This window comes from Argentina silus, assembly GCF_951799395.1.
Source record: "Argentina silus genome assembly, chromosome: 2".
Classification (NCBI taxonomy): Eukaryota; Metazoa; Chordata; class Actinopteri; order Argentiniformes; family Argentinidae; genus Argentina; species Argentina silus.
The window spans coordinates 27,670,756-27,697,223 of record NC_139656.1 but is presented as its reverse complement, the minus strand read 5'-3'; the positions used below and the strand labels follow the sequence as shown (position 1 = coordinate 27,697,223).

Genomic DNA, 26,468 nt, shown 5'->3' with positions numbered 1-26,468 from the left:
TCTCACGTTCTACCACATCCCAAAGGTCTATTGGATTCAGACCCAATGACTGGGAAGGCCACTGAAGAACACTGAAGTCATTGTCATGTTCATGAAAACAGTTTGAGACGACTTTGTGACATGGTGCATTATCAAGCTGGAAGTAGCCATTAGAAGATGGGTAAATTGTGGCCATGAAAGGATGCACATGGTCAGCAACAATACTCAAATAGGCTGTGGCATTCAAGCCACAGATTGGTATTAACAGGCCCAAAGTGTGCCAAGAAAACATTCCCCACACCATTACACCACCTCCACCATGAGAAGGTGTACAGGTGTTCCTAATAAAGTCCTCAGTGAGTGTATACATATGTACAGATATCTGTACACAGCTGAATACACTCTGATTATTCAGTGAGACTCGTGTAGGTAGGTGCAAGTCTTTCATATAATAATAAACCCTGTGATACAATTAAATGTAAAATACTATCATAAATGCTTTTGTACATCAACATGTTCCATACACAGGCACACTTGTAATTTGTGTTTTCACTTAGTGCTACAGTACAGTAAATACACTCTATATTTTAAGTTTAGAAACTGTGATTGTGAATATTGTTGGGATATACAAATAGTGTGCATTAAGGTCAATCTGACTGCTACTGTGGCCTACTATAGTATGTTACACACTAATCCCTCCCAAACCCTTTAAGACATCAAATGAACAGACAGACCACACAGTTTGATACAAGAAGAAGCTGTATTTGACCCGAGTGGCATCTCCGATCCAGTGTCTTTACAGCATTTTTCTCTCACACAACATTTCAGTGTAAAAATCCATCCCTCTAATAGAAAAATCACCTTCAATAAATCCAAAATAACAATTATAATTTATTCAAAAAAATAAATCAAAAAATACCTTCCATTGCCATTTCCACATTATTTCCAATGGAAATACAAACCATATGCATATGCTTTTTTAAATCTTTTACTTAAAAACAAATCTATATGCGATTGTAGGTGTGCTCAGAGGCGAGGCAGAGATTGGCGTCTCTGTAGGCGGAGGTCACAGAGGCAGCTAACATGGCGGGTAAGTATCTTTAACAAACACAGTCAAACGTGATGCCTGGAGTGCACAGTGATACACAGCAGTTACCTGCACTGCAGCAGAATCATACCAGGCACGGTCCCCAAACCCTGCTGCTCTCCTCTTTCAACCCCTCCCCTCTCTACCTTTTTATTACAAGTAGGCAGTGGTAGGAGAGTAGAAATACAATGGCAGAACAGGTATTGGTTCTCCATTTCAACACAAAGGCCTATTGCCAACATACCGACCTGATGGACAACAAGATACACAGGGAGCTAAGAAATGTCACAGACAAAAGCAATAGAAGTGCTTAAAATCTGCTCATTTTTGGAAAAAAATCATCTTGCATCCGATCAGCAACTGGGCCATTGCTTTAAAAAGAAAAAAAAAAAAAAAAAAGTAATGCGAAGTAATTCTAGTCATTCTGTTTCTATGGCACATTGTGTCATACATCCACAATGTAGGATCTGTCTGCGGACTGGGGGGAAGTGGGTGATGATCACTGGTGAACGACAATGGTGCTGCCAACCCTATCTAGCACATACACTGATATGCTTCTGCTAGTCCCTGAGGTAAAAAACAGTTGGTGTGATGGAAAGCGAGGGAATAGGCAACACGTTCAACCCTTTCAATTCAGACGCCAACCAGGGGAGTAACCCCTATTGTTGCAAACTGGGATTTGTAGTTACCCCCCCCCCCCCCCCCCTCACTGTTCTTCATCAATGCAGAGACTACAGAGAAGGTTTCCTTGGTCTTGCTTTTCCTGACCCACAGCGCCTACCTGTGGTCAATCACTGCAGCAGTACATTACAAAAATATACAAAAAAATAAACCGAGTCTTCAGCTGCAGTGACGGTTTCCCCACAGTTCGGTTGGTGAGACTTGGAAACTAGACAACTATTTGAAAGGTACTGGTTGTTTTTTTTGACAGATGTGTTATGGTAGATGGTATTCCCTGAATTCTCTGTACTAGTGAAGAGTAAGGCCAGATATGCCCAGAGATGGACACAGGTTAGACATGGTGCTAGTTGGGGGGGGGGGGGGGGGGGGGCGGGGAGCTGAAACCATGACAAATCAACAAACAAGCAAGAGAAAACGGCGAACAACAGAAATGTTCGGGAGAGTGCCGATGGTACAATCCTAAACCTATGGGAGATGGAGTGTGTGTGTGTGTGTGTGTGTGTGTGTGTGCGCGCGTGTGTGTGTGTGTGTTATAAGACATTGGCTGTTGAGGGAAGGAGATGATGCAGAACAGAGCAGGAAATGTATGGGCCATCCCTCCATCTGGCCATCTCTCCTTCCCATCCCTCTATTTTCTGGCCCTGTGCCAGTGGCTTTATGTAGAGAGACTATACTGGGCCTCTCTTCTGCAGCTCCTGAATAAATGCTGAAAGAGAGAGGGAGGCAATTAGACCCCAAAGTCACCGCTTATTCCTAAACTTAGCCACAGCAGTGATTTATCTTTGTCACACTATTTGTTATATCCAAAAGGTGCATCAAAGCAAAGAGTACAAATATACGTTTTGAAGGGACAAGGAATTCAACTCACCCCCGATAATTTCATCTTTCATCTTATGGAGTTCTTTTCGCACTTCCTCAAGGATGTCCTAAACACAGAGAAACCATCGTCATAATCACCAATCCCCAAAAAAATCAGAAAACATTACCCACATAAATTAATTCCAAAAAGCTAAATCAGTAACATTAGCATGACTAGCTCTGACCTGTTTGATTCTCTCCATCTCCGTTTCCTCACTGCCTGGTGTGTTGTCGGCGGTGCTGTTAACTGCTTTCATCCTGGGAGAGAGAGGGGGGGGGGGGGGGGGGGCAAAAGGAAAGTGGAAGTGAGGAGAGGTATTGTAAACAATAGAAAGGGGGAGAGTGACAGTATGGGAGCTCAGGCAAAGTGGCAGGGTGTTTCGCTGCCACGGCAACAGATGGCGATCTCCACGGGAGCCGGGGTCCAGTCATCTTGTCCCCGTGGCAACTGCTGAGGTCTCGAGGGAAGCTGCGGAGTAATGAAGGGTTGCTAACACCCCCCCCTGCTGTTCCACTGTACTACAGTAACATAGAAACGGAACAGCGAGAAACTCAATTCATGGTATTTTTAGAGTTGGGAATTGAAACCATTTCACTGATGAGCCAACTGGCTAGTGTCTGCAGTTTGCTCTGCACAAGCACATGGTGTGTGTGTGTGTGTGTGTGTGTAAACAGACCATGAGCAGGCACGCCGCACAAGCAACACACACACACACACACGAAGGAAGGAAATGCATGGTCAAAAGTCAAACCTTCATAGTGCTCAGAGAGACACACTGAGCGACTGCTTCAGCGATAAAAGCATACTGCACCGACAACACTCTTCAAATGCCTTTCATAAGACTCTGCCTTTCATAAGACTCTGCCTTTCATAAGACTCTGCCTTTCATAAGACTCTGCAGCAAGACTCACAACAAAGACACAAGGAGCAGCAGCGGCAGAGACACACTCAGATCCCCTGACCAGAAGCTGAGGAGTCTCAGGGCTCAGAGCTACAGTATATAGTTCACCACAATATCTATGTCGCTTAACCCACTTGGCACACAGGGCAGAGGGCAGTACAGCTGGAAGGGCAGAACAACTAAAAGAGGAGCTTTTGGATCAGCTGCAGACAGACATGGAACCCTGGGACAGATGGGGAGGAGGAGAGAGGAGGGAGAGGGGGAGGAGGGGGGTACCTGGAGGGATAGAAGGATGAAGGGGAGGAGAGGGGGTACCAGGAGGGGTAGAGGGATGAAGGGGAGGAGAGGGGTACCTGGACACTGGGGCAGAGGATGTAGTAGGGGGAATGGGAGGAGGGCCAGCGGTGGTGGGGCTGGCGCTGGCCTCCCGTTGGATCATGCTGGACGAGTTGCTCCTGTTTGACACATGTATGCACAACTCTCAAACACCTGCCCTCATATAAACCTATAGCACCAGCGGGGTGGCATAGAGAATGGGCTGGGTGGCCCTGTGTGGTAGGACATGGCCCTAGCAATGCTAAAGTTGAGGGTTCGATTCCCACTGGGATCATATATACTCAAATGCATGCACTCACTGTACTGTAAGTCGCTTTGGGTTGATGCTGGCACGTAGGGACAACTGTAAAGACAAACTTGGATTGAAAGGGGAGATGGGATCCTGGGTGGGACAAGGGTGGGTATTTACCTGGGCATGGTGGCTGATTTCTCCCATGGTCTCCTTAAGGTGTCTGTAGAATAGAGCACAATAATAATTCTTAAATAATTATCAATTGATAATAATAAACAAAATGTTCAAGTATTTACTGCTCAAATCATCCAGAACGGAGAAAGAAGATTCAATTGGAGCAGAGACACTGATTGGAGTGTGATTCGTACAATCAATTAGGACTGGTGGATGATACAAGCGGAGGGTTGAATCTTAACTCCAGATCCGATCGCACACGCAAGATTTATGGGAATGTCAGAGTTACATGCACGGATCTCGAAGTTAGGATTCCACCCAGACAGACTTGAGACAGTTGAGAAAATATCCCCTCACCTCCTTGGCCTGATGACTTGGAACCTGAGGAGTCAGAGTCATCCTGATGGTGTGGAAAGACAAACAATGCAGCATTCAGTACACATCTGTACCAAATATGCCTTCAACCACAGTGTGTTTGTGCCAGTATCCAATAATGCAGCTGTGACTATTGGGGAAACTGGGGTTGAGAATAGCTTGCTGTAGGCCTTGCTGGGATTTGAAAAAGCAAGATAAGAGAATTTGAGAACGGTGTGTATTAACTCAAAGTATGTCGAACACCGGGGTCAAATGGGAGATATATGGGTGAAACCTTCATAAGTTACATTATGGAGGGTTTTGCCTTGGGGGGTGCACAAGTCAAAACAGCTCTCCTAAATACTAATGATAATGCCCAGAAATGATCTCATTGGTCAAAAAGGAGCATATCTCCCAATTCCCAATTCCCATAAGCTTGTGAACCTAAATCTGGAAATTGATTGACACCATATCAAAGGAGTATGAAAACTACACACTCAACACCAAACATTTGAGGTAAACAGTTAGCATTTCAACTTCCATCGTGGCAATATTAAATATTGATATTTAAATATTGATACTTTGACAGTCACACCATGCAATGCTAAACATGGTTTATAATTAGGAATAGATTCATGTAATAATATTCTACGTTTTTCTTTTTTTCAAGTAAACCTCAAAATTATTTGACAGTCCATAGGATCTCAGTTCTGACATCAGACTGTTCTTGTGGATGTATGCGAGGAGGATTGTCATTTCTAGAAAGATGACAGACAGGAACTTACGTTGATGGGCTCATCCTTCTTTGCAACTGGTTTATCTGAGATTTTCTTCCTGCATACAAAGACACACAATGCTAAGCCCTACAATCTCTCTCTCTCACACACTGTCTCACACCCTCACACTCACACACAAACACAGTCATAGTCACAGTCACGCTCAAGAGGCAGCATGCCACCCTTAACACATTTTCAGATGTGTCTTGAGGAGCTTCCGTTCTCAGATGTTAAAATAGTCTTCACTTGACACTTCTGCTTATTTTCATCAGGCCTCATCACTCTGGCTTTGCTGGTGTAATTACATAATGTATTGACGGTAAAGACAGCTTTTAATACCAGATTCTGGACGCACATACTGCAATCGGATTGTTATCTGATCATCATGTTCGGATAACAGAAGTCTGATTTCAATGTCAAGTGTAGAAAAGGCCTCTAGACGCACTAACTATCTGGAGACAAATATAATTCCACCTGTGTCTACCAAACTATGTCAGAGTGAGGCACTGAGTGACTCACCTCCGGGCGAGGATAGCACTCATCTCTCCCATCAGACCTCCACCACCACCACCTCCTCCTCCTCCACCTCCTGATGGTGCCGCGGCAGCTTTAGCTGCTGGCGCTGCGCCTCCCCCCTCCTCCTACAGAGGGAGACAGAAAGGGAGCGGGAGGAAAAGGGGTTGTAGATCAAGGTCATGTGATATAGCCTTTGAGAAGCAGTCTTGTCGGAGAAGACTCATTGAGTAGCCTATACTGTATATACTGTTATTTTAAAACAGGGAGTCACATTGAGACCAGAGTCTCTTTTTATACACACAAGAAAATAAACAAAACAAACAAACAAACACAACATACAATTTCATCCACTCCTCTGTAACTAGGTCCCCAAGAGCAACCTAAAATGCCAAGCGGTATTAAAGAGTATTTTTAGTATCACTTGAAGTTCGTTCCACTTTTTCGGACCATACTGGTTAAAAGTTGTTTTTCCAATGTTGGTGGGACCTTGAGAACTAACCACTCCTGTGTCCTTTTTGTAAATGGGCTTATTAACAGAAGGGAATGCTGTTTTCTCCTCGTAGAGAGGGATGGCCAACCTACTTTCTGATAGAGATGGCAATGGCGTGTGTTCAATTTGTCTCCCGTAATGAATCGGAGGGGACTATGGTATACTGCGTCAAGAGGTTTTAATGAGGATGTAGTGGCATGCATATATACTATATCACCATAATCCAATGTGGCCATGAAGGTTGACTGAAGGATTTTTCTCCTGTTTTCAAGTGTGAAACAGGCCTTGTTTCTATAGAAGAAACACAATTTAATTTTCAGTTCCTTTGAAATTACATCTATACGTGTTGTCATCGATCCAGATAATGAGATATTTGCGATGCCCTCCATAATTATTGGAAAGAGGAAGCATTTCGTCCTGTTTTAGCTCTATACTCCCAACAGTTCGGATTTGAAATCAAACAATTACTATGAGGTTAAAGTAGAGATTAATATTTAACTCCTGTATTTTGCAGGATCTGGAGAATAGAATGTATTTAGTTTTTTCCACGTTCAAAGGAAAAGCCTCTAGTTCAAGGTCCATCAGTGAGTGTTGTGTAGCATTAAAAGGAGTCTGAAGTTTAGAGTAAGCCTGATGCAAATTTAGAATACACTTTTCAGCTAAAAAGGGCCGCAGTTGAGTATTAACCACGTTTTTTTTTGCAATATTTGATCTAAACATGAGAGTTTGGAGATATACAAACATACTATGTCCATTGTATAACATGCAACAACAGAATATATGGACTGACTGTTTAAAGGGTCTCACCTTGGCCACTTTGCGTAGTTTGGCCCCAGCTAGGGCGGCAGCAAGCCCCCCTGCCCCTCCAAGTCCTCCTCCTCCTCCACCCCCACCTCCATCTCCTCCCCCACCACCTCCACTGGGCGGGGGTGGTGCAGGGGGGGCCCCAACCCCAGGGGCAGGTGGGGGCCCGGGTGGGGGTGGAGGGCCAGGGGGTGGAGGTGGGCCTGGAGGAGGTGGAGGGCCTCCGGGGGCTGCGGGAGGTGCGGGTGGGGGGGCAGGTGCAGGTGGGGGGGCAGCTGCTTGTCTCTCTCTCTCCAGGCGCTCCCTCTCCTCCTGCTCCTGTCTCTGCTGCTCAAGTCTGGAGGGAGATGGGCAGGAAACCGGCAAGGGGAGGTTACTCCGTGTAGCAGTTTTGGTTCATCACCTCTTACACAGAGAAGGACACACACAAACTCAAAACCGAATGTTATATCATGCACGCGAGATACATGACCATCCATTTGTCAGCAGGTAGAATGTGTCACAGCATTGTGTTGGGTGTCATCAGCAGTGCTTATGTGTTTGTTCAGCCACCAGCTGATGCCAAGCTTGTCCTTCCAATGACGCAGCCACATCCCACGCTAATCCAAATTCAGGAAGTCTCCCCAAGGCTCAACTATACCTGGCTCATGTCAAATGTTAAGTCCTGCTCACTTTTAGTCAACTACAGTATGTAGATTATCTGTTGTCCTTGTCTGCACTTCCTTAGCTCTCAGCTGACAGACAGAGAGAGTCTCCATAGATAATTAAACCTGGGAAAACCTGGCTGGACCTTGGCAGTGTGTGTTTCACTTCCTTAAACTGACTTGCCTGTCTGGGGTAGCCCTTCAGTCACAACATAAAGGGTTAATAGCTGTGGAAACCATATGGAACCCTCAGGTTACTCACAAGTGGAGGGTAGAGAATTGTCGTCTGGAATATTTTAAATGTAACGTGTAAATCAATACAGTGTTGCACATACTTTTGGGGGGAAATCCAGTAGCTGGTAAATCACTCATTTTAATTGAGACGGTGAGAGGAATCACAAAATCATAGTTGTGTTATGGGTTGATTCAGCTACCAAAAGGCCAGGCTGCCAGTTAAAACTAAATTAAAAAACAACAACTCCAGTGACATCACAACATACCTCTACATCCTCACATTCACAACACAGATAATAATAAGTATCAGCTATCGTATATATACACAGTAGAACTTACAGGACAGCCTGTGCACTTTTCCGGGGTTGAGGTAGGATCTCCAAAGACAATACCATCCCACACATCGCTATCTCCTGCTGTGTCTGTGTACTGCTATGTTGGTACACTGCTGCTGTAAGACCCATCATTGCCTACCACCACTGAGGTCAGCCAACAGACCTCATTAGTCAAATCTGATTAGCTTTAAGGGGATAGTTACTGGAGCTAAGTGGCTGTCTGAGAGTGCACCCTTCACTTCACAAACCCCAGTCCGATCACTCGGTTCTTCCACCTCTGCTGGCCGCTTGGCCTTCTCTACGAGGACGTAGCGGTCGCTCTACTCGGTCACGGCTCTTCTCTGTCTTGGAATGAGCTTCCCACCACTGTCAGGACGGCAGAGTCCCTACCTATCTCCTGCTAAAACCCCATCTCTTCAGGCTACACCTGGGCTACTCCTCCTCAGACCCCTCCAGCCCACCCAAAACACCCTATTGTACATTACCTGAAACTAAAAAAAACTAAAAACTGTTTTTTTTCCTTTCTCTCGCACTGTGACTGCCAATGGCACTTGTTCTTATCAAAGGTTTTACTTACGATGACTGACGATACAGCTGATTCAGTTACTTTAGGTGAATGTAATTACTGCAAGTCGCTTTGGATAAAAGCATCTGCTAAATGACTTAAGATGTAAAAAGAGTGTGTCTCATAGGGGAAACATACATATTAGTCTCTACCCCCCACCATGTTGCACTTAGTGTGTGAGTGTATTTTGTATTGTGATGCTCTGTAATTATAACTATAGTTAATTATATAGACCCCCATAAATGGTACCTTCTCTGCTGTTCCAGCTCCTCTGGGGAGGGTCCATTCTGGACGGGGCGGGGGAGAGAGGAGTAGCCTGAGGGGAGAAGCACAAAATGCCACGTAGTGAGCTTCAATGTTTGTACTAGTGACGGACGAAAGAGGTCTAACAAAGCTGGCAAGTCATTCAGCTTTGTGATTGCAGAGTGTCTGTAGTTCTTTGTGTCTGTGTGTTCTTTTAAAAAAAAAAACATTTGCTAAAGGACTAGAATGTTTTGCAGTTGTGTTGTAGTGTGTTGTTGTTGTTGTTGTTTACCTGAGTCTGCTAGTGCGCTCAGCACCTCAAGAGCATGATTCATTCCATTGGCAAAGAGGGCGGCATCCTCCTTGCTGCCAAAGTTCAGCCCCCACACCTGCCTGGCGTCCCGCCACTGGTGGAAGTTGGGCGTGGCCTGGTTGTACTTCAGACCTTTGACGATAGGGCAGTTGATGACAACCTAGAATGACAGGCAGGAAGAGGAACACACTGAGTAACAGACAGGATATAGATGTGTGAAGTATGAGAGTTTATGTATAAAAGAGCTCTTATGCGTGCATAGTCTTAACAATTGAGAGGTTACCTAGGTTATGTGTGTCAATTTCCTTTGCTATCCATGCTCATCTGAAGCAAGTATCTATCAGGTTTAAAAGGAGACTGCAATTCTTGGTCAATTCCACTAGGAGGCATTCAGACTAGACTGTCATTCACATCACCTTCATGGACATTGTATTGTTCCTTCGTAATACATAGTAGTGCTGCCATATCGTTTTGAGACCAAGTATTTTTTTATTGTTTTTGTTTGGGGGATTTTTCTCTTTGCATGCACAGCATGTTCACATTGCTTATATCAACTCATTTTAATTCATTTCATTTAATTGAAGGATGGCCAAGAAATAAAAGACATTCATGGATATACTGTGAAAAGAAAGCTGATATGCATTGATCATTTTCATTTCATACATATCGACAGCCACCATTGGCAGTGCTAGTAGTCATTAAAGGCTGTGCATGTGCATGTAAATAAAATATAAATATCATGTAGTAAATAAAAGAGTCCCATAATGTGCCCATATCTGTGGAATCAGGTGAGGTGCACAAACCACATAAAAACACAAACTGTGGAAACCCTAACCCTGTTCCCAGGTGGTACGCTAGGCTAAATTGTCATTGAGAGCGATAGAGCTTTTGGAAACAGTACCAATATGCTAGGACAGGCTAGGCTACGCTAGGTTAGCTGTCTCTAGTGTGGGTCAAATTCTAAATAAACAGTGAGGACCCTCGGTAGTCCTTTCAGAGTGTTGATGCTGCTAGAGAGCAGAGTTCCTGGCACACAGTAAACAGAAGTGAGATGAAGAAGGCAGAGAGAAAGAGGAAACAGAGGTGACACATCAACAGAGACTATACTCATGAGGCTAACCTCAGGGAGCAGAAAGGTAGGCTGGCTGTCTTCTCACAGTCTGAGACACTGGAGCTGCATAGCCTAACCACTAATGTGAGTGTAACAACCCCACACACTCACACACTCACACACAGAATCATGTCCAAATCTCTGTCAGATTTTAACCATACTTCTGTAGGCTATTGTATGGATATCGAATTTTACACTACTTTCCTAGTTCAAATCAGTCCTTATTAGTCAAAGTCAGTCAGTTAGTCCAAAGTTAGTCCCGGTGTATATTCAGTGTGTGGGTGGATGTGGATCTGTAGTGCCTATAGGAAGTCTACACCCCCTTTCAAAATGTTCACTTTTTGTTGCGCCAGAGCTTGGAATCGAAATGTATTGAATTTGGATTTTTGTCCACTGATCTACACAGCTTATTGGACACTTTCAAAGTGAAAGAAACATTCTCAAAATCTTTAATAATTTATTAAAAATAAAAACAGAAGACTTGTTTGCAAAAGTCTACACCCACCTTGCTGTGGCTCTCCAAGAATTAACTGAAATGCAAAAGTTTCTTAAACCAGTTACTAATTAAGTTGAACTTAGTCTATTGAGTACAATGATTATAGTTCGAAAATGTTTTGGAATGTATAACCCTGTCTTTGCAAGGGTCCATCATTTGAATAGGAATCAATCACACACTGTTGATCAGGTTGTCACTGCAAACTGAAGGAATGGAGAGGAACAAACCTGCCCAGGAATGCGACCCTGAGGCGTTGGGAGAACGGCTGAGAGGGAGAAGCACCAGGCCAGAGGGAATAACCCAGTCACTCACTGGTCTACAGTACAACCGAGTGGCCTGAAGGAATCCCTTTATGAAAACAACCTATTTCAAATCCATAATTGTGTTTGCAACCATTAATTAAAGTGATACAGCAAAAAGAAAAAGTGTCTGGAATGTGTTTCTTTGGTGAAGCATTAAGTTAAGTGCAAATCCAGCACATACATCACCGTTTCACCATGGCCCATTTTAGGAATAGTGGGAGCTGCATCATGGTAGGGGTATGCTTGTCAGGACTGGGGAGTTTGGGACTGGGGAGTTTGTCGGGGTTAGTAGTGACAGTCTAATCAACAGTGTATAACTGATTCCTATTCAAAACAGGGACCCTACAAAGATATTCATTATGAAATCACAGGTATTACTGTTATCCTAGCACTCATATGAACTCAATTCAACTTATTGAATAACTTATTAAAAGACATTTTTGCATTTGAACTCATTTAAGGAGAGCCACAGCCAGTGGGTGTAGACTTTTGCAAACAGATCTACCCTGTTTTTCATTTTTAATAAATGATTGATTTTATATATATATAAAAAAAAAAAAAGAAAAAAAAAAAGGGGGGGGGGGGAGGCTTTGGGGCAACAAAAGGTGAAAATGTTGAAAGGAGGTGTTTCTATAGGCAGTGTGTGTGTGTCTATAAGTATGTATGTATGTACACTCACCTAACACTTTATTAGGAACCCCTGTACACCGTCTCATGGTGGAGGTGGTGTGGGGAATGTTTTCTTGGCACACTGTGGGCCCGTTAATACCAATCAATCATTGCTTGAATGCCACAGCCTATTTGAGTATTGTTGCTGACCATGTGCGTCCCTTCATGGCCACAATTTACCCATCTTCTAATGGCTACTTCCAGCATGACAATGTCACAAAGCAAAGGTCGTCTCAAACTGTTTTCATGAACATGACAATGAGTTCAGTGTTCTTCAGTGGCCTTCCCAGTCACCGGATCTGAATCCAATAGAACACCTTTGGGATGTGGTAGAATGGGAGATTCACAACTTGAAAGTGCCAATGAAAAGTCTGCAGGAATTGTGTGATGCCTAATAAAGTGTATGTATATATATGCCATTTAGCTGACTTCTGGTGAGTGCATATACATGTTTTTTTTATATATACACATAGCACTATGCTCTACCACCTGAGCCACAGAGGACCACTGCATACTGTACGTATGCATGTCTGTCTGTGTGTGTCTGTGTGTGTGTGTGTGTGTGTGTGTGTATATGTGTGTCCTTACCTGCTGGTCAGCCTGCATCTTGCGGCCCACCACTCTGAAGGTGTTGGCCACAGGGTTGTGGTAGATCTGGACCCTGCTGTAGGCCTGGCCCCCGGCTCCCGCTGGCACCCAGCGCTTGTTAGCGTCATCATACAGCATGACCGTGGCCCGCGCCTGGCAGATGCTCGACTCACTGAGAGAGAGAGAGAGAGAGAGAGAGAGAGATGGTGTTCCCTCAGTTCTCAAACAGGGAAGTAAATACAAGTACACCACAGCCCTTTCCTGCAGCCAGCAGAAGACAAGGAACTTTAGACCTGATAAGTGACGCAGATTACAAAGCATCTTTACTGTAAACAGAGGTCACTTCTGCATTTTTTTATACATCACTCTGCAGTGTAAGCCAACAACATGTGTGGCCTGCAGTAACACATCGATCTGGCCCTCTGTGGCTCAGTTGGTAGAGCATGGCGCTAACAACACTTAGGTTGTGGGTTCGATTCCTGCTGGGACCATATATACCGAAAAAGAGGAGTGAAGAAGCCTATATAGTAGATCATATGCAAGACCAGCTCAAATCAAACACAACATCTATGAGAAAAATCACAGCACAAAAGTAAAAGAGAGAGTATATTTTGTGACGAACAGTCTCAGCTTTGTGATTGCAGAGTGTCTGTAGTTCTTTGTGTCTGTGTTCTTTTTAAAAAAAAACATTTGCTAAAGGACTAGAATGTTTTGCAGTTGTGTTGTAGTGTGTTGTTGTTGTTTACCTGAGTCACAACACTGGTTCAGAGGGGGTGATGAGACAGTGGTGTGTGTGTGTGTGTGTTTAGGTGGCACAGGCACTCTTCCATATTAGGTAGTCATGACTCCTGAGAGCAGGAAGTGGTCATGGTCTAGATGCCCTCAGGCAGGAAGTTGAGATTGTATCATGTCTCACTGATGCACAGCAGAGGAAGCAGGCAGTGACTGTCTCACACCTCTTCATGGTGCCACCACAGCACACACACACACACACACACACACACACACACACACACACACACACACACAGACACACAAATGTATTGATGGAGGCATGCACGTACAGTTATGGCCAAACATATTGGCACTGCTACACTTCTTTCAGATAATGCACCACTTCTCCCAGAAAATTGTTGCAATTATAAAGGCTTTGGTATTCACATGTTTATTTATTTTGTTTGCATTCGGGTTAGGGTTAACAACACAAAAAAGCCAAATCTGATATAATTTCACAAACTCCAAAAATGGACTGGACAAAACTATTGGCACCTTTTCAAAATTGTAAGAAATAATTGGATTTCATGCTCCTTTAATTTGTATTTAATCTCACCTGTGGCAAGTAACATGGCACTGTAGCTAACCTCCCTGGACGTGAACGGAAGAGAAAAAATTGATGAAAGACAGCAACAAAGGATTGTTCAAATGGTGGGTAAACAGAGGCACAACAGTGTCAGCTATGGTAGGAGACCCAGGAGGACCCCACTGCTGACACAGAGACAGAAAAAAGCCAGACTGGAGTTTGCTAAAGTTTGCGTTCTGGGAGAACGTCCTGTGGACAGATGAGACCAAAATAGAGCTTTTTGGTAAAGCACATCATTGTACCGTTTACAGAAATCGAAATGAGGCCTTCAAAGAAAAGAACACGGTCCCTACGGTCAAACATGGTGGTGGTTCACAGATGTTTTGGGGGTTGCTTTGCTGCTTCTGGCACCGAATGCCTTGACTGTGTGCATGGCATCATGAAATCTGAAGATTGCGCTCAAATTATTTTGGTAATGTAGGGCCCAGTGTCAGAAAGCTGGGTCTCCGTCAGAGGTCATGGGTCTTCCAGCAGGATAATGACCCAGAGCACACTTCAAAAAGCACCCATAAATTGTTTAGGACAAAGCGCTGGAGAGTTCTGAAGTGGCCAGCAATGAGTCCAGATCTAAATCCCATAGAAAGCCTGTGGAGAGATCTCAAACAGCAGTTGGGAGAAGGCACCCTTCAAAACTGAGAGACCTGGAGCAGTTGGCAAAAGAAGAGTGGTCCAAACTTCCAGTAGAGAGGTGTAAAAAACACATTCATAGTTAGAGGAAGTGATTGACTTCAGTTATTTTTTCCAAAGGGCGTGCTACCAAATATTAAGTTGAGGGTGTCAATAACTTTGTCCAGTCCATTTTTGGAGTTCTATGTGGAATGATATCAGATTTGGCTTTTTTTTCTCTGCTTTTTTGTGTTGTTCAAATGCAAACAAAATAAATAAACATGTGAATACCAAAGCATTTGTATTTGCAACAATTTCCTGGGAGAAGTGGTGCATTATCGGAAAGAAGTGCAGGGTTGCCAATATTTTTGGCCATGACTGTATATGGTATGAGAGTTAGAATGTGGAAAGAGTGTGAGAATGTGTGAGGGATTAAAAAGTGGGGGAGCAATAGGGGCAGGTAGACCAAGTTCAAAATTGCAACTCTAATTAACCCTCTGACTTGGTTGGAAATTACTTTAAGATGATTTGGCCACACATTTTTAGCCTATTTGCCCCGATCACTCCCATCGTTTTCTTGTTAGCATTGGCTAATGTTAGCTGAAGCTAGTCGTGGCTACTTAAACAACTCTGAACCACGGATTACAGTTGCCCCTAGCCCGTAGACTACTTTCAGGGTCAGGAACCACCTGACTATAAAAGGTGTAAAACAGTGAACTCTCCCTTTAAGTAACGGACTACAAAGACAAGACCTCTGTGTAACTTCTCAGCCACCAGACGGGAAGTAACCTTGGATCAGAGGGGAGAAAATTCCGCCTTACTGGCTCTACCAACACTACTTATAACCACAACATTAATATTCCCTGGAATTCTTCTATTCTCTCATGCAAGAATCTACCAAGTCCAACCACAGTCATCTTCAGATCCATGTCAACAGAAGGATGGATGGAGAGAAGGTAGAAAATGTGAAGAAAAGAAGAAGTGAAGAAAAGTCTAGCAACAGGAAACTGACAGTGTACCGAAGTGCCTTGTTTCACAGCCTCCCAACACCAGAGACGTGCATTCAACTCAACAAAAGCTTTTCCAGCCATCTACTCTGTTATCTGATAAGCATTTGTGTGCAGTGCACTGCTCCAACGCAAATCACGGCATCAGCAGAACTTATCTTTATCGACAGATTAACTCGATGATGACGCGATTCTTTAAGAGAATCTTAAGGCACTCTGGAAAAGAAAAAGACAAGAGATCAGTCAGTCAGGCTATGAAAGGGTTAAGAGCAGGAGGCAGTGCTGTGCACTCAGATGTCTGTATAAGGCAGTGCAAACATCTGTTCCTTACGTCAAACGTATGGCTCTGCCCCTCTACTCACCCCATGTTCCCTCGACTCGTCAACTCCTACTCCTTAAAACACAATCCTGTTGTTTCTTCCCCTCACTTTGAATTGCTTCCTCCCTCCCTCTCCCTCTCCCCTTCTCTTTCTCTTTGTTGAAACTCAAGCTCTCTCTCTAGCTCTTCCTCCTCCTCCCCACATCCGTATATCTCTCTACTTTCTTTCACACCAAGCCACCTATGCCTACGTCTCCGGCAGCGCCAGGTGTTATCGGCTTTTCACTCCCTTGCCTCCCACACTGTTCCCGTCTGTTTTCATCCTAATTTTCTGTTTCACGCCTCCCCCTCTCTCTCTGCCTCTCTCCCCCCCTCTCTCTCTCTGCCTCTCCCTCTCTCTCTTTGGGATTTGTGTCCTATCTGGGGCTGGGTTTGTTTACAGAACACATGGTGCCTGTTCCGACCCAGCCTGAGTGTGTGACTGTGTGTGTGTGTGTTAGGCCTAACCCTGCTTCAGCTGTGGGGACAACAAACAGGGGTGAACACTGGTTTTTTCACACCCAGGTGACTAACTGACTGACTCTCACACACACACAAACACACCAGAAACAGAGGAAACCACAAGTACAGGAAACACAAAAAATAGTTGTCTGCAGTACACACACACACACACACACACACACACACACACACACACACACACACACACACACGCTCTCTCTCCTTCTGTCACACACACCTCTGAAAATACCCATTGCTGAGCAACAATAGTTCTCAGAACATGTCTAAAAGCGGCAGCAGTGCGTTTAATGCTGATTTCACTTCTCTGAAAGTGAAGTGTTTCAGCCCTGAGACCAACTCTACAAGAGTGTTGAGTAGTGAAAGATTTAGAGTTCTGCTCAAGGCCAACTGTACAGGCACTGCTACAGAGAGGTCATAATCTTATCATCACATTCACACGCCTTTGTCTGTCTGTGTGTGTGTGTGTGTGTGTCTAGGCTTTGACAGGAAGCAGGCAGACACACACACACTCGCTAACGCGGGCACACACACACAAATAGACAATCAAACACTTGTTGACAGACAGGCAGAGTTACAGCTGAATGATGGTAGGATAAGGGTTGACAGGGCCCTGAACAGCCACAAAAATCAGACACGTGAGAAGTTGATTGGTGGAGTGTAGACTTATTCGGTGACTTGAATAGGCAGCATTGGTACTACTTCCCTTTCCTGGCTGAGACCCACTGCAACTTCCTGTAAAGACCTGACTTACCGAGGGAAAGAATGATGTCAAAACTGCAGAGTTCCTATTTTCCCTGGTGCGTAAAGTCATGTTGAGTTTACCATAGAATGAGGGTGACATAAGCCTCCAAATTAAGGAAACCGCATGTCCATGAACACAGACATCAACAGACACTGACATATACATTTAAAAAAAGCCAGCGTAACCAAATGACCTTGATTCTGTGTTTCCCTGTGTGCTGCATCTGAACCACTTCTTTTAATAAACAACATAGCTTACAAAGACAGAAAAAGATTTCTGTTTGAACTGCTCAAGACATAACCGCAGGTGTCTGATAGTAATAGGCTGTGATGTAGGGCTAACAATCGTTGCCGATTTGAGAGAGCAGACCATCTCTCAAGTGAGTCAGTCGGAGATTAGTCTCCCAAGCCAGACGTGTTGCCTCCCACATATGCTCCCGGCTAACCGCCTGCTCAACAATTGCCTTCCGTGTCCTATAGGCATAATGGGAGGGACGTGCACGCGCAGGAAATCCGGCTATCGTCATTCCTCCGAGCCTCCTCCTCTGATTCCTCCATTTCATTTTGAACCCCACCTCCCCAGACTTGTGATTTGTAGGGAGGGTGTCTGTCTGTACAAGACTATTCCCGGAAGGCTTGTTTTTTTTCCCTTCTCTAACTTCTAACAAGCTCGATTCCTTTTTTTTTTTTTTCCCAGAATCAGCTGGTACAGATGGCTAGAGGCCGGTTAGAGATAGATCAGAGATAGAGTGACTGATGTGTGGATCATGATGACTCATGGTATAAGCAATTAGATTAGAAAATGGGTTAGAATGGAATGTCTCCTTCTGTTCATCTACACTGACGTGAAACAGCGGGACAGGTGAGAGCTAGCAAACACCTGGTAGGCATCATACTCCTTTAGCCTCTGGTGGGATTCCAGATCAGTACAAAGGAAGGTGGGGAGATAGAGAGGGGATGGAAGCCACGTTAGACAATTTAGGTTCACCTTGAAGAGAGGAAACAGAAATCACATTTAGTTGACTCACAACCTGACTCACACAGAAAGGCCTCTATGTGGTCTGGATGACAATGTCTCAGCTAAACCCGCTGTCTCATTCACTATGAAAAAACTTTATACGAGATACAGACCTATGAACGACACACTTGAGTGCATTTGAAAACATATACAGTGTGTAGTATAAAACAGACACTCACAACTATCACCGTATATATATTTATATATAGTCTACTGTACTTTAAACACAGTTTATTATGGTATAGGCTTAGTGTCTTTACCACCATCACAACAGGAAAGCCATAGTGGTGAGACCTGATGAACAAAAGCAGAAGTATCATGCGAAGATGAAGGCTCAGATAAAAATAGAGAGACTAGTTCAATGTCTGAGAATAAATATCCGGAATCGTTGCGCCAACTGCGACAGAAAGGCCTGCTACCTCGAGCTTCGGTGTGTTGTGTGTGTGTGTGTGTGAAAGAGAGAGAGACTAGCCCTGAGTGACAGTTAACTTACTGTCATTGACTCACCAGTGTCACCTCACTTTGATGTGCTGCAAGAGTTCACAGCACAATTCATCTCTCACAATCCACTTCCTCATCATTCCCCATCTGTCCACATCATGCACACATATTTATGGATGGATGGATGTGGTCAGGAAATTGATTCACTCAACAAACACACATACATACACACACACACACACACACACGAAAAGAAACAGGAGAGACACATTGGGGTCACACAACCCTCCTGTCCCTGGCTTCCTCATTTGCATATTGATCTCTGTATTTAAACTGCTTTTTGGGGCATTCCAACTGAAACATCAAAACAGGTGACACCCAGTTGGTCCGTATGACATTCTTCACACGGACATTGTAATATTTGTTGAAGATATTTTGAACCATCCATCATTTCATGTATCGATTGACAAGTGCATCAGATTGTGTTTCATTTACTGGAACTGGACTCTGCAGCAGCACATCCTGGAGTTAGTTTACACATGATGTCATGATCATAGAGGTTGAGTGTTAATGGAAGCTGAGCTTGGGAGCCAATTGGGTCCTTCTCTGCTGATACCTCTGGGATTAAGACAGGGTCCTCTGCTATTGCTGAGGGAAGATAGATAGAGAGAGATCTCTCTCTCTCTCCTTCCCTCCCACATATTTAGGGAAGTAGGCATTCAGTAATAAGGGGTCTGGGAATTCCCTTCAGCTCAGACCGGAGTTTAGGCCATTTGGGAAAATGCTCACTTGAGAAACACAGGAACTGCACACTGCTGAGTTTGAGAGGCAAGCCTCTGGGCTTGGAGTACACAAATTGTAGGTTCCCTATGTTCTTCTGTATAAAGCACATGTGTGTGATGTTTTCCTATAACTAAGCTATTGATAAATTAAGGCCTAGCATGTCACTTTTCAAAGTGAGTGCCTTGTAAAGCTATGAAATAGCAGCTTGGCCTACACTGAGAGAGGGAGTGCTGGAGAAAATGTGACATTACAGTCAGTTGCCTACTGTAGCCGACTCGGTAGTAGTCTAAGCAGCAGTGTGAATGGTGTCGAAAAATGATTTATATCATTTATATGTAAAGCCTATACACAATACCCTCGGAAAACTGGATTTATTAGCCTACTTATTTAATCAGTGTGAAAGCAGCACTGAGTTCCCGGCTCCCACGGCTGGAGGGAGAAACTATGATGGAAAATATGATAAAGGCGAAATGTAGGCTAATTCACTGGATACATTCGAAAGACAGCTCTCCTCAAAAGTGTTAGACTGGGAAGAAGCAAGGTTAATAGTCGACACAAGCAGTTTGTGTTCGCACTATTCCTAATTTCTGTCATTGCCCACATAAACATAAATCATTCGCGGCGCCCTTTGTTGGAATATATCAGTCACGTAAAACATTCCAAAGACAACCGAAAACCTTCGATTGTTACAATGTACAGATCCCCACAGTCCCCACAAACAATCGTGAAAATTAACGCTAATTTAGCAGGCGAGTAACATTATTGCATGTCGAACACAAAACAGGCAAACGTGCACAAATCAGATTTACACGGCCCTCACCTCATTGTTAGTCTAGACTGCAAATCCCTCCTCCCAAGCGTGATATTTCGGTTCCGATCACAGGCCGGTGTAGAAAAATAGAAGACATAAGATGTAACGATGGTTAATGTGATACACACATGTATCAATCTAGCCACCCCAATCGGGCTGTGCGCGAAATATACACCACGACAATTTCCTGGTTCGGGGGAGGAGAATGACTGAATGGGGTAGCGGGGCAGGCTTGTCAAATCCTATCACCATCCCCGCCCGGCCCATTGCTCTGCTGAAAAACACTGGTGCACCTTATTCAACGTTAGCGCAAACCTTTAAACAATATCAAAATAATAGGGCAAATAGCTGCAACAACATTAGACAATTGATTCTCATATTCCAACCTGGACATATCATGGAAAACAAACAGATATGCAAACAGATATGTAAGTGTAGTTTATGTTAAGTGTAATGTTGACATATACACTCACCGAACACTTTATTAGGAACACTATACTAATACTGGGCAGGGCTCTTTGCTCTCAAAACAGCTTCAATTCTTCTTGGCATTGATTCCACAAGATGTTGGAAACATTCCTTTGAGATTCTAGTCCATGATGACATGGTTGCATTACGCAATTCCTGCAGATTTTTCAGGTGCACTTTCAAGCTGTGAATCTCCCATTCTACCACATCCCAAAGGTGTTCTATTGGATTCAGATCCGGTGACTGGGAAGGCCACTGAAGAACACTGAACTCATTGTCATGTTCATGAAACCAGTTTGAGACGACTTTTGCTTTGTGACATGGTGCATTATCATGCTGGAAGTAGCCATTAGAAGATGGGTAAATTGTGGCCATGAAGGGATGCACACGGTCAGCAACAATACTTAAATAGGCTGTGGCATTCAAGCAATGATTGATTGGTATTAACGGGTCCAAAGTGTGCCAAGAAAACATTACACCACCTCCACCATGAGAAGGTGTACAGGTGTTACACCACCTCCACCATGAGAAGGTGTACAGGTGTTCCTAATAAAGTGTCCCGTGACTGTATGTACACCATCCTAAATAGCAGCAGCATGTTGCACCAAAAGTGGTTTCATGGTTGTGTAATATGAGGCTTTCACATCCCATACAGGACACCTTCACAAGTGTACTTCCTGTTTACTGATAGTTTCTGCATGAGGAAACACTAGCAGGATCTGTTTCTGTTTAATGATTATTGCCTGCCTAAAAAGGTGAACCAGTAGTAGAAAAGCAGAACGGCACATTACAAGGAAACCATACCTACAACAGGCGGTCAGTATACACTGCACAACAGGCAGGCTGGTAGTCCTATGCCACTGAAGCCACTGGATATGTGTCAAATAATGATAAGTAAAGTAAAGAGATTGTGTTCAAAACTATATAGCAGCAGTTCATCAAACATATACATGGGGTGGGCATATCCCAATCAAAGCATATACATGGGGTGGGCATATCCCAATCAAAGCATATACATGGGGTGGGCATATCCCAATCAAATCCTCCAACACATGAAGAGTGCCACTAGAGGGCGTTAAAACACCACATTATGTATGTAGGCCTGCGGTAGTTAGGGTTGTCACTATCTGGCCATATTACACAATACACACAATTTGAACCACTAGCCATACCTGAAATGTATTTAGCTAAGCTACCAATTACTTGGCAACATGGCAAAAGGGTAATTAACTACTGTGCTACACTACTAGGATTTGAATTTAGGTGAACTATCACCAAGTTACTGCAAAATGTAGTTCAACTAAGAGATGAAATACATGCAGTGGAACTACTCCCCAGCATTGACGATAACTATACATCTCAAATTATGAACAAATTCATCACGTACATCCTTAACAATATCTTATTGTGTCCTTTCTAACATCTACTGGCTATGTCTGAGTCTTGCAGTTTCTCAGGTCCTTTAAATGGTAGACTTTCAGAGTAATATCAAACTTTTTTTTTTTTTTATTAAACAAAAATCAATGTTACATAAGCATAAAGTGTTCGGTCTGTTACATCTGATGGAAACTTTGATAGAAAAATGCAGCCAAACTTAACAGAAATACTGTGTCCCCCATAGCATGTGTCCATTTGTGTGTGGGATGGGCATAAGCCATCATATCAAACAGTATGGCAACACAGTACAAAGGTATACACGTCAATTTAGGAATTCCTGGTCATTCATCCTTATCCAGGGTGACATTCAGTAGGAAGAAAATGTTTTCAAGCAGACAATTGAGTGTTCGTATTTGACAGGCTGACGTCATTCCTCAAAGTGCTCTCTTCCATTTTGTGCCTACTGAGCCCAGGTATGGATACCAAAACAAAGACTGAAAACAGAGAAAAATTAAACAATAGCTCAGCTCCTGCTCTCACAGTCCCACAACTAAAGCAGTGTAACACACATCCAGTGAGTTCTCAGTCTATTTCCCTGCAGTGATGAGAGGGTTCCTCAGCACAACAATGACAGAGTCCCCCCTCAGAAACATTTTGGAGATGTAGCGGTCCTTGTTCACTGGCTTGGACTTCTTTTTCCCCTTGCCACTCTTGGGGACCTCTGTCCACATTTCCTTCACGTTCTCCAACACCATGTTGCAATGCCTACAGAAACAAGACAAAAACAGGAGAATTAAACTGTTAATCTCACTTCAAAATGGATTTCTAACCTCTTTTTTTTAACCAATTGACAACTGATGAATTGAAGCAGACAGGGTAGAACTAATAGGCACAGCCATGATGAAAACTACCTCGAAATATTAGCTTTAGTGAAGATTACAGGAAAGTGGTTTAACAGGTGTATAACTTTTTCGGATCTTCATTCTCGAGCATGTGAGTGAAATAGCAATACCAAAATTGGTCATCAAAACTGAGTTGATACAAATTTAATCTGTGCTGCCTAACAGGGATATGTCTTAAAATACATGTTCCAAGTCAAATCGGGCTACAATACATTCTTACCCAAAGATGTGTAGCTAACACTGTTCCATCTCGGTGTTCTTACCTATCAAAGGCTTTGACTCGACCCAACAGTTTCTTGTTGTTGCGGCAGTTGATGAGGACCTGCGTGTTGCTCTTCACCGACTGGGTGAGCACGGAGAGGGGGCCTGTGTTGAATTCCTCCTCCTCGCGTTTTTGGAGCTCCTCTGGAGTCATCTCAGACTTGGGCTTGGTCAATAAACTCCTGGAAAAAAAACAGCAACGTGTAGAAACGCAACATATTTTAATAGCATGAATATGAAACTGGACTTAGGCCTATATCATATGTTGTATGCTATGGATCTTCGACCACATAGGCAGAAGAAAGCAAGAGAACAGAAAGAAACGACGTGAACCCTCCTCCCTTCTCCCTTCCCAACGTGATTTCTACTTTTGATTGTTGGCTTACTAGCTAGCTACAACCATTCTAACGAAACGTTTACCAAATACACCACTATTTAACACAGAAAAACAACAAACTGTATTCTCGGACTTACATTCTGCTATTTTCTGTTGGTAACTGTACTGAACGAACAACGGAGGAATCTTTTTTCGAACAAAAAACGTTGCGCGAAATCCCAACTCCTTCCGGGTAAATAACAGGGCCCGTTCTTCTTTAGGTCCCTGCGCAGCGCCATCTGTTGCACAGGAATAATATTGCACTGATCTTGTACACACCATGGTTCGCTCTGATCGACACGAACACGCACGCGCACACGCACGCACGCACACACACACACACACACACACACACACACACACACACCTACTTCACTCTTGTATCCCTTTCACTGAAATAATTAGAAGGGTGTGGCTTACACCACAAACACAGATGTATTTAACAGTCAAACATGCCCTCTCTCTCCTTCATGTCCAGACTGGTCAGCTCATATTTAACTATGGAAATGGGATGTGAGCTATCTGTGCGCTATGCCTTTAGAGTCTAATGTCTGTCACCATTGTCAATCAGTTTTAAATGGTGTAGTAGACACTCCTCTTTTACTTGTTACCAACAAAAGACAATTTGTTGCTAGTGCAAATGCTGTAGGCCTACTGTGAGAGGCTACATGCTGTGACAGGTTTATTTAGATGTAGCTTTTACAAAACTAAACTCAAAACTAATAGAGAGGGAATAATGATGGGGTGTCTCTTATAAGTCCCATAGAATTTCACTCTCTATCTCTCTCTTCCCCCCCTCTCAATCTGTCTTTCTCCTTCTCTTTCTCCCTCCCTCCCTTCCTCTCTCTCTCTCTCTCTCTCTCTCTCTCTCTCTCTCTCTCTCCCTCTCTTTCTTTCTCTGTCTCTGTGGTGAGAAGGATCGTCCAGGTATTTCCATGCTGTAGTAGCACACGGCCTGGCATTTGCATACAGTTACAGCTCCAGAGGACAGCAGGACACAGTACAGTCAACAGTCTCTCGTCTGAATGAGGCAGCCATGTCTGTCCCCCGCTCACAAAGTAATACACTGAACAACTTGCTTTATTCACACAAACACTCAGAAGTGAAGCAACCGGGATGTGAATGTCTCAAACCTCTCTGTATCTGTTCATGTGAATCCATACCATAAATGTAGATTTCCAGTGAACTACTGTAGATTTGAAACAACATACAGTACATGGTATGACTACACATATCACTGTACACAGGGGTATCGTGTGTGTGAGAAAGGAAGGGGGCCATAATCTAGAGCCATAATCCCTATATGCCTAATTGAATGTCTAAAATAAGTATATTTTCTGCATAGGTTACCTAAACACACCCATTTAGCTGTTCAATGATCAATTAATGATACACATTGGTTATTTAAGAATGTTTATGTCTTAGGAGTTCACCTGTCACCCTTCTCATACCATAACCCAATAATTAAAGCTATTTTCAGCAATTGTATATGACCAGTCCAGCGTTTTATAAATAATGATAGGGCATAAACTCATAAAATACAGTAATTCATTTAACATCTAAAAACATTAAACAGGACCAATCTGTGGGGGCATGGGCCCTTGTGCCCTCTATGGGCATGATGCCTCTGACTCTACATTATACTGTATGTCAACACCATTTCCATTGCAGTGGCAGTAGTGGGAGAGACTCTTAAGTCAGTCTGAAGAAGGGAGGTGGGGGACGCTTGAAACCAGTTAAAATGTTTCGAAGCTTGGGAAAGGATTCTCTTGTTGTGTTGAGTTGTTCTCAGGGTGACCTCTATGGGATTTGCATGATGGGGTTTTGTGTCTGGCTGCAGCTGTATTTGCCATGCAGAATCCAGTTCCGTTCCTCTCTCTCTCTCTCTCTCTCTCTCTCTCTCTCTCTCTCTCTCTCTCTCTCTCATGAGCCTGATGAGCCTGTTTCAGATGTTTGACACTGATGATGGCATCAATGCAAAAATATCGTCTTTCCTTTTGAAAAAAAAAACAGCAACACGAAACAAAATGTACCAGGAGCGCTTCAGGTATTCCAAACATCCACAGGGGAATCATAGCATGAATAAGCAGGAACAATGATCCACAACAGGGTGGTTGTGTGGTATAAAAAAAAAAAACACCCTGTTATCATTATTCTTGTTTATTTAGAGAAAGAGAAAGAAGCAAAACATACTAGCAGCATCCTGAAAAATGAAACTCTTATTTTATGTGTGTACTGTAGATACATGTATTTCATGTGATCCAAATGAATACCTCAACAAAGGGCCGATGCCATTCCACCATTCCACCATTCCACCATTCCACCATTCCTATGACAGTTGGGTAGTAGCCATCTCTCAGGAGCCACGTAGCTTATTTAGTGGCTAAAGAAACCAACAATAATTGCTATCCTTTCCCCCAAGGCGAGCAGTCAACAGATGGCAAACAGAACAGGACTTAGCTCCTTTTTAGTGCGCTTGAATGGCCTTTGTCTGTGTTTTTGGAGTGACCGAAATCCACCGTACAGGGGAGAAGAATAGAAAAGAAAAGGCTGATTTTACTAGCAGTTTAGGCCGCGGCCCCTCCGTGCGTGCATGCTCCTGTTACTCAGACCGTGGCTCTCTGTCCGGGCATGGCCGGGCCCACATTTGCATGACAGGGTCCACTTGAATGACAGAGCCAGATTCTCACTGCCTGCCATGCAAAACCAGTGGGGGACCAGTTAAAGAGGCGCACAGTCAACACAGGTGCGCACTAGTCAACCCCCCCCCCCCCCTGCATCTAAATG

At 43.7% G+C, this 26,468-nt stretch overlaps 2 protein-coding genes across 4 annotated transcripts; both read right to left on the bottom strand.

The window, feature by feature from the left end:
• Window positions 1–720: 720 nt before the first annotated feature.
• LOC310820598 (vasodilator-stimulated phosphoprotein-like) lies at window positions 721–20,464 on the bottom strand. 3 transcript variants are annotated; one of them, XM_083692311.1, is made up of 13 exons: window positions 20,307–20,464; window positions 12,690–12,861; window positions 9,503–9,683; window positions 9,217–9,283; window positions 7,193–7,526; window positions 5,899–6,020; window positions 5,389–5,437; window positions 4,607–4,649; window positions 4,253–4,295; window positions 3,861–3,962; window positions 2,791–2,863; window positions 2,616–2,673; window positions 721–2,453 (listed from the first exon to the last, which is right to left on the bottom strand). In XM_083692311.1, the coding sequence occupies exons 1-13, from the start codon at window positions 20,309–20,311 to the stop codon at window positions 2,416–2,418; spliced, it is 1,287 nt and encodes a 428-aa protein (XP_083548437.1). In that variant the 5' UTR covers window positions 20,312–20,464; the 3' UTR covers window positions 721–2,415. The 3 variants fall into 3 exon arrangements, with proteins under 3 accessions (XP_083548437.1, XP_083548438.1, XP_083548439.1); XM_083692312.1 differs by lacking the exon at window positions 20,307–20,464 and adding an exon at window positions 16,025–16,119; XM_083692313.1 differs by lacking the exon at window positions 3,861–3,962.
• Window positions 20,465–21,557: 1,093 nt separating this feature from the next.
• Window positions 21,558–23,883, bottom strand: LOC310820177 (small nuclear ribonucleoprotein Sm D2-like). Its single transcript, XM_083691735.1, has 3 exons — window positions 23,780–23,883; window positions 23,308–23,487; window positions 21,558–22,907 (listed from the first exon to the last, which is right to left on the bottom strand). Coding segments are annotated over exons 1-3 (360 nt in total). The 5' UTR covers window positions 23,782–23,883; the 3' UTR covers window positions 21,558–22,729.
• Window positions 23,884–26,468: the final 2,585 nt, after the last annotated feature.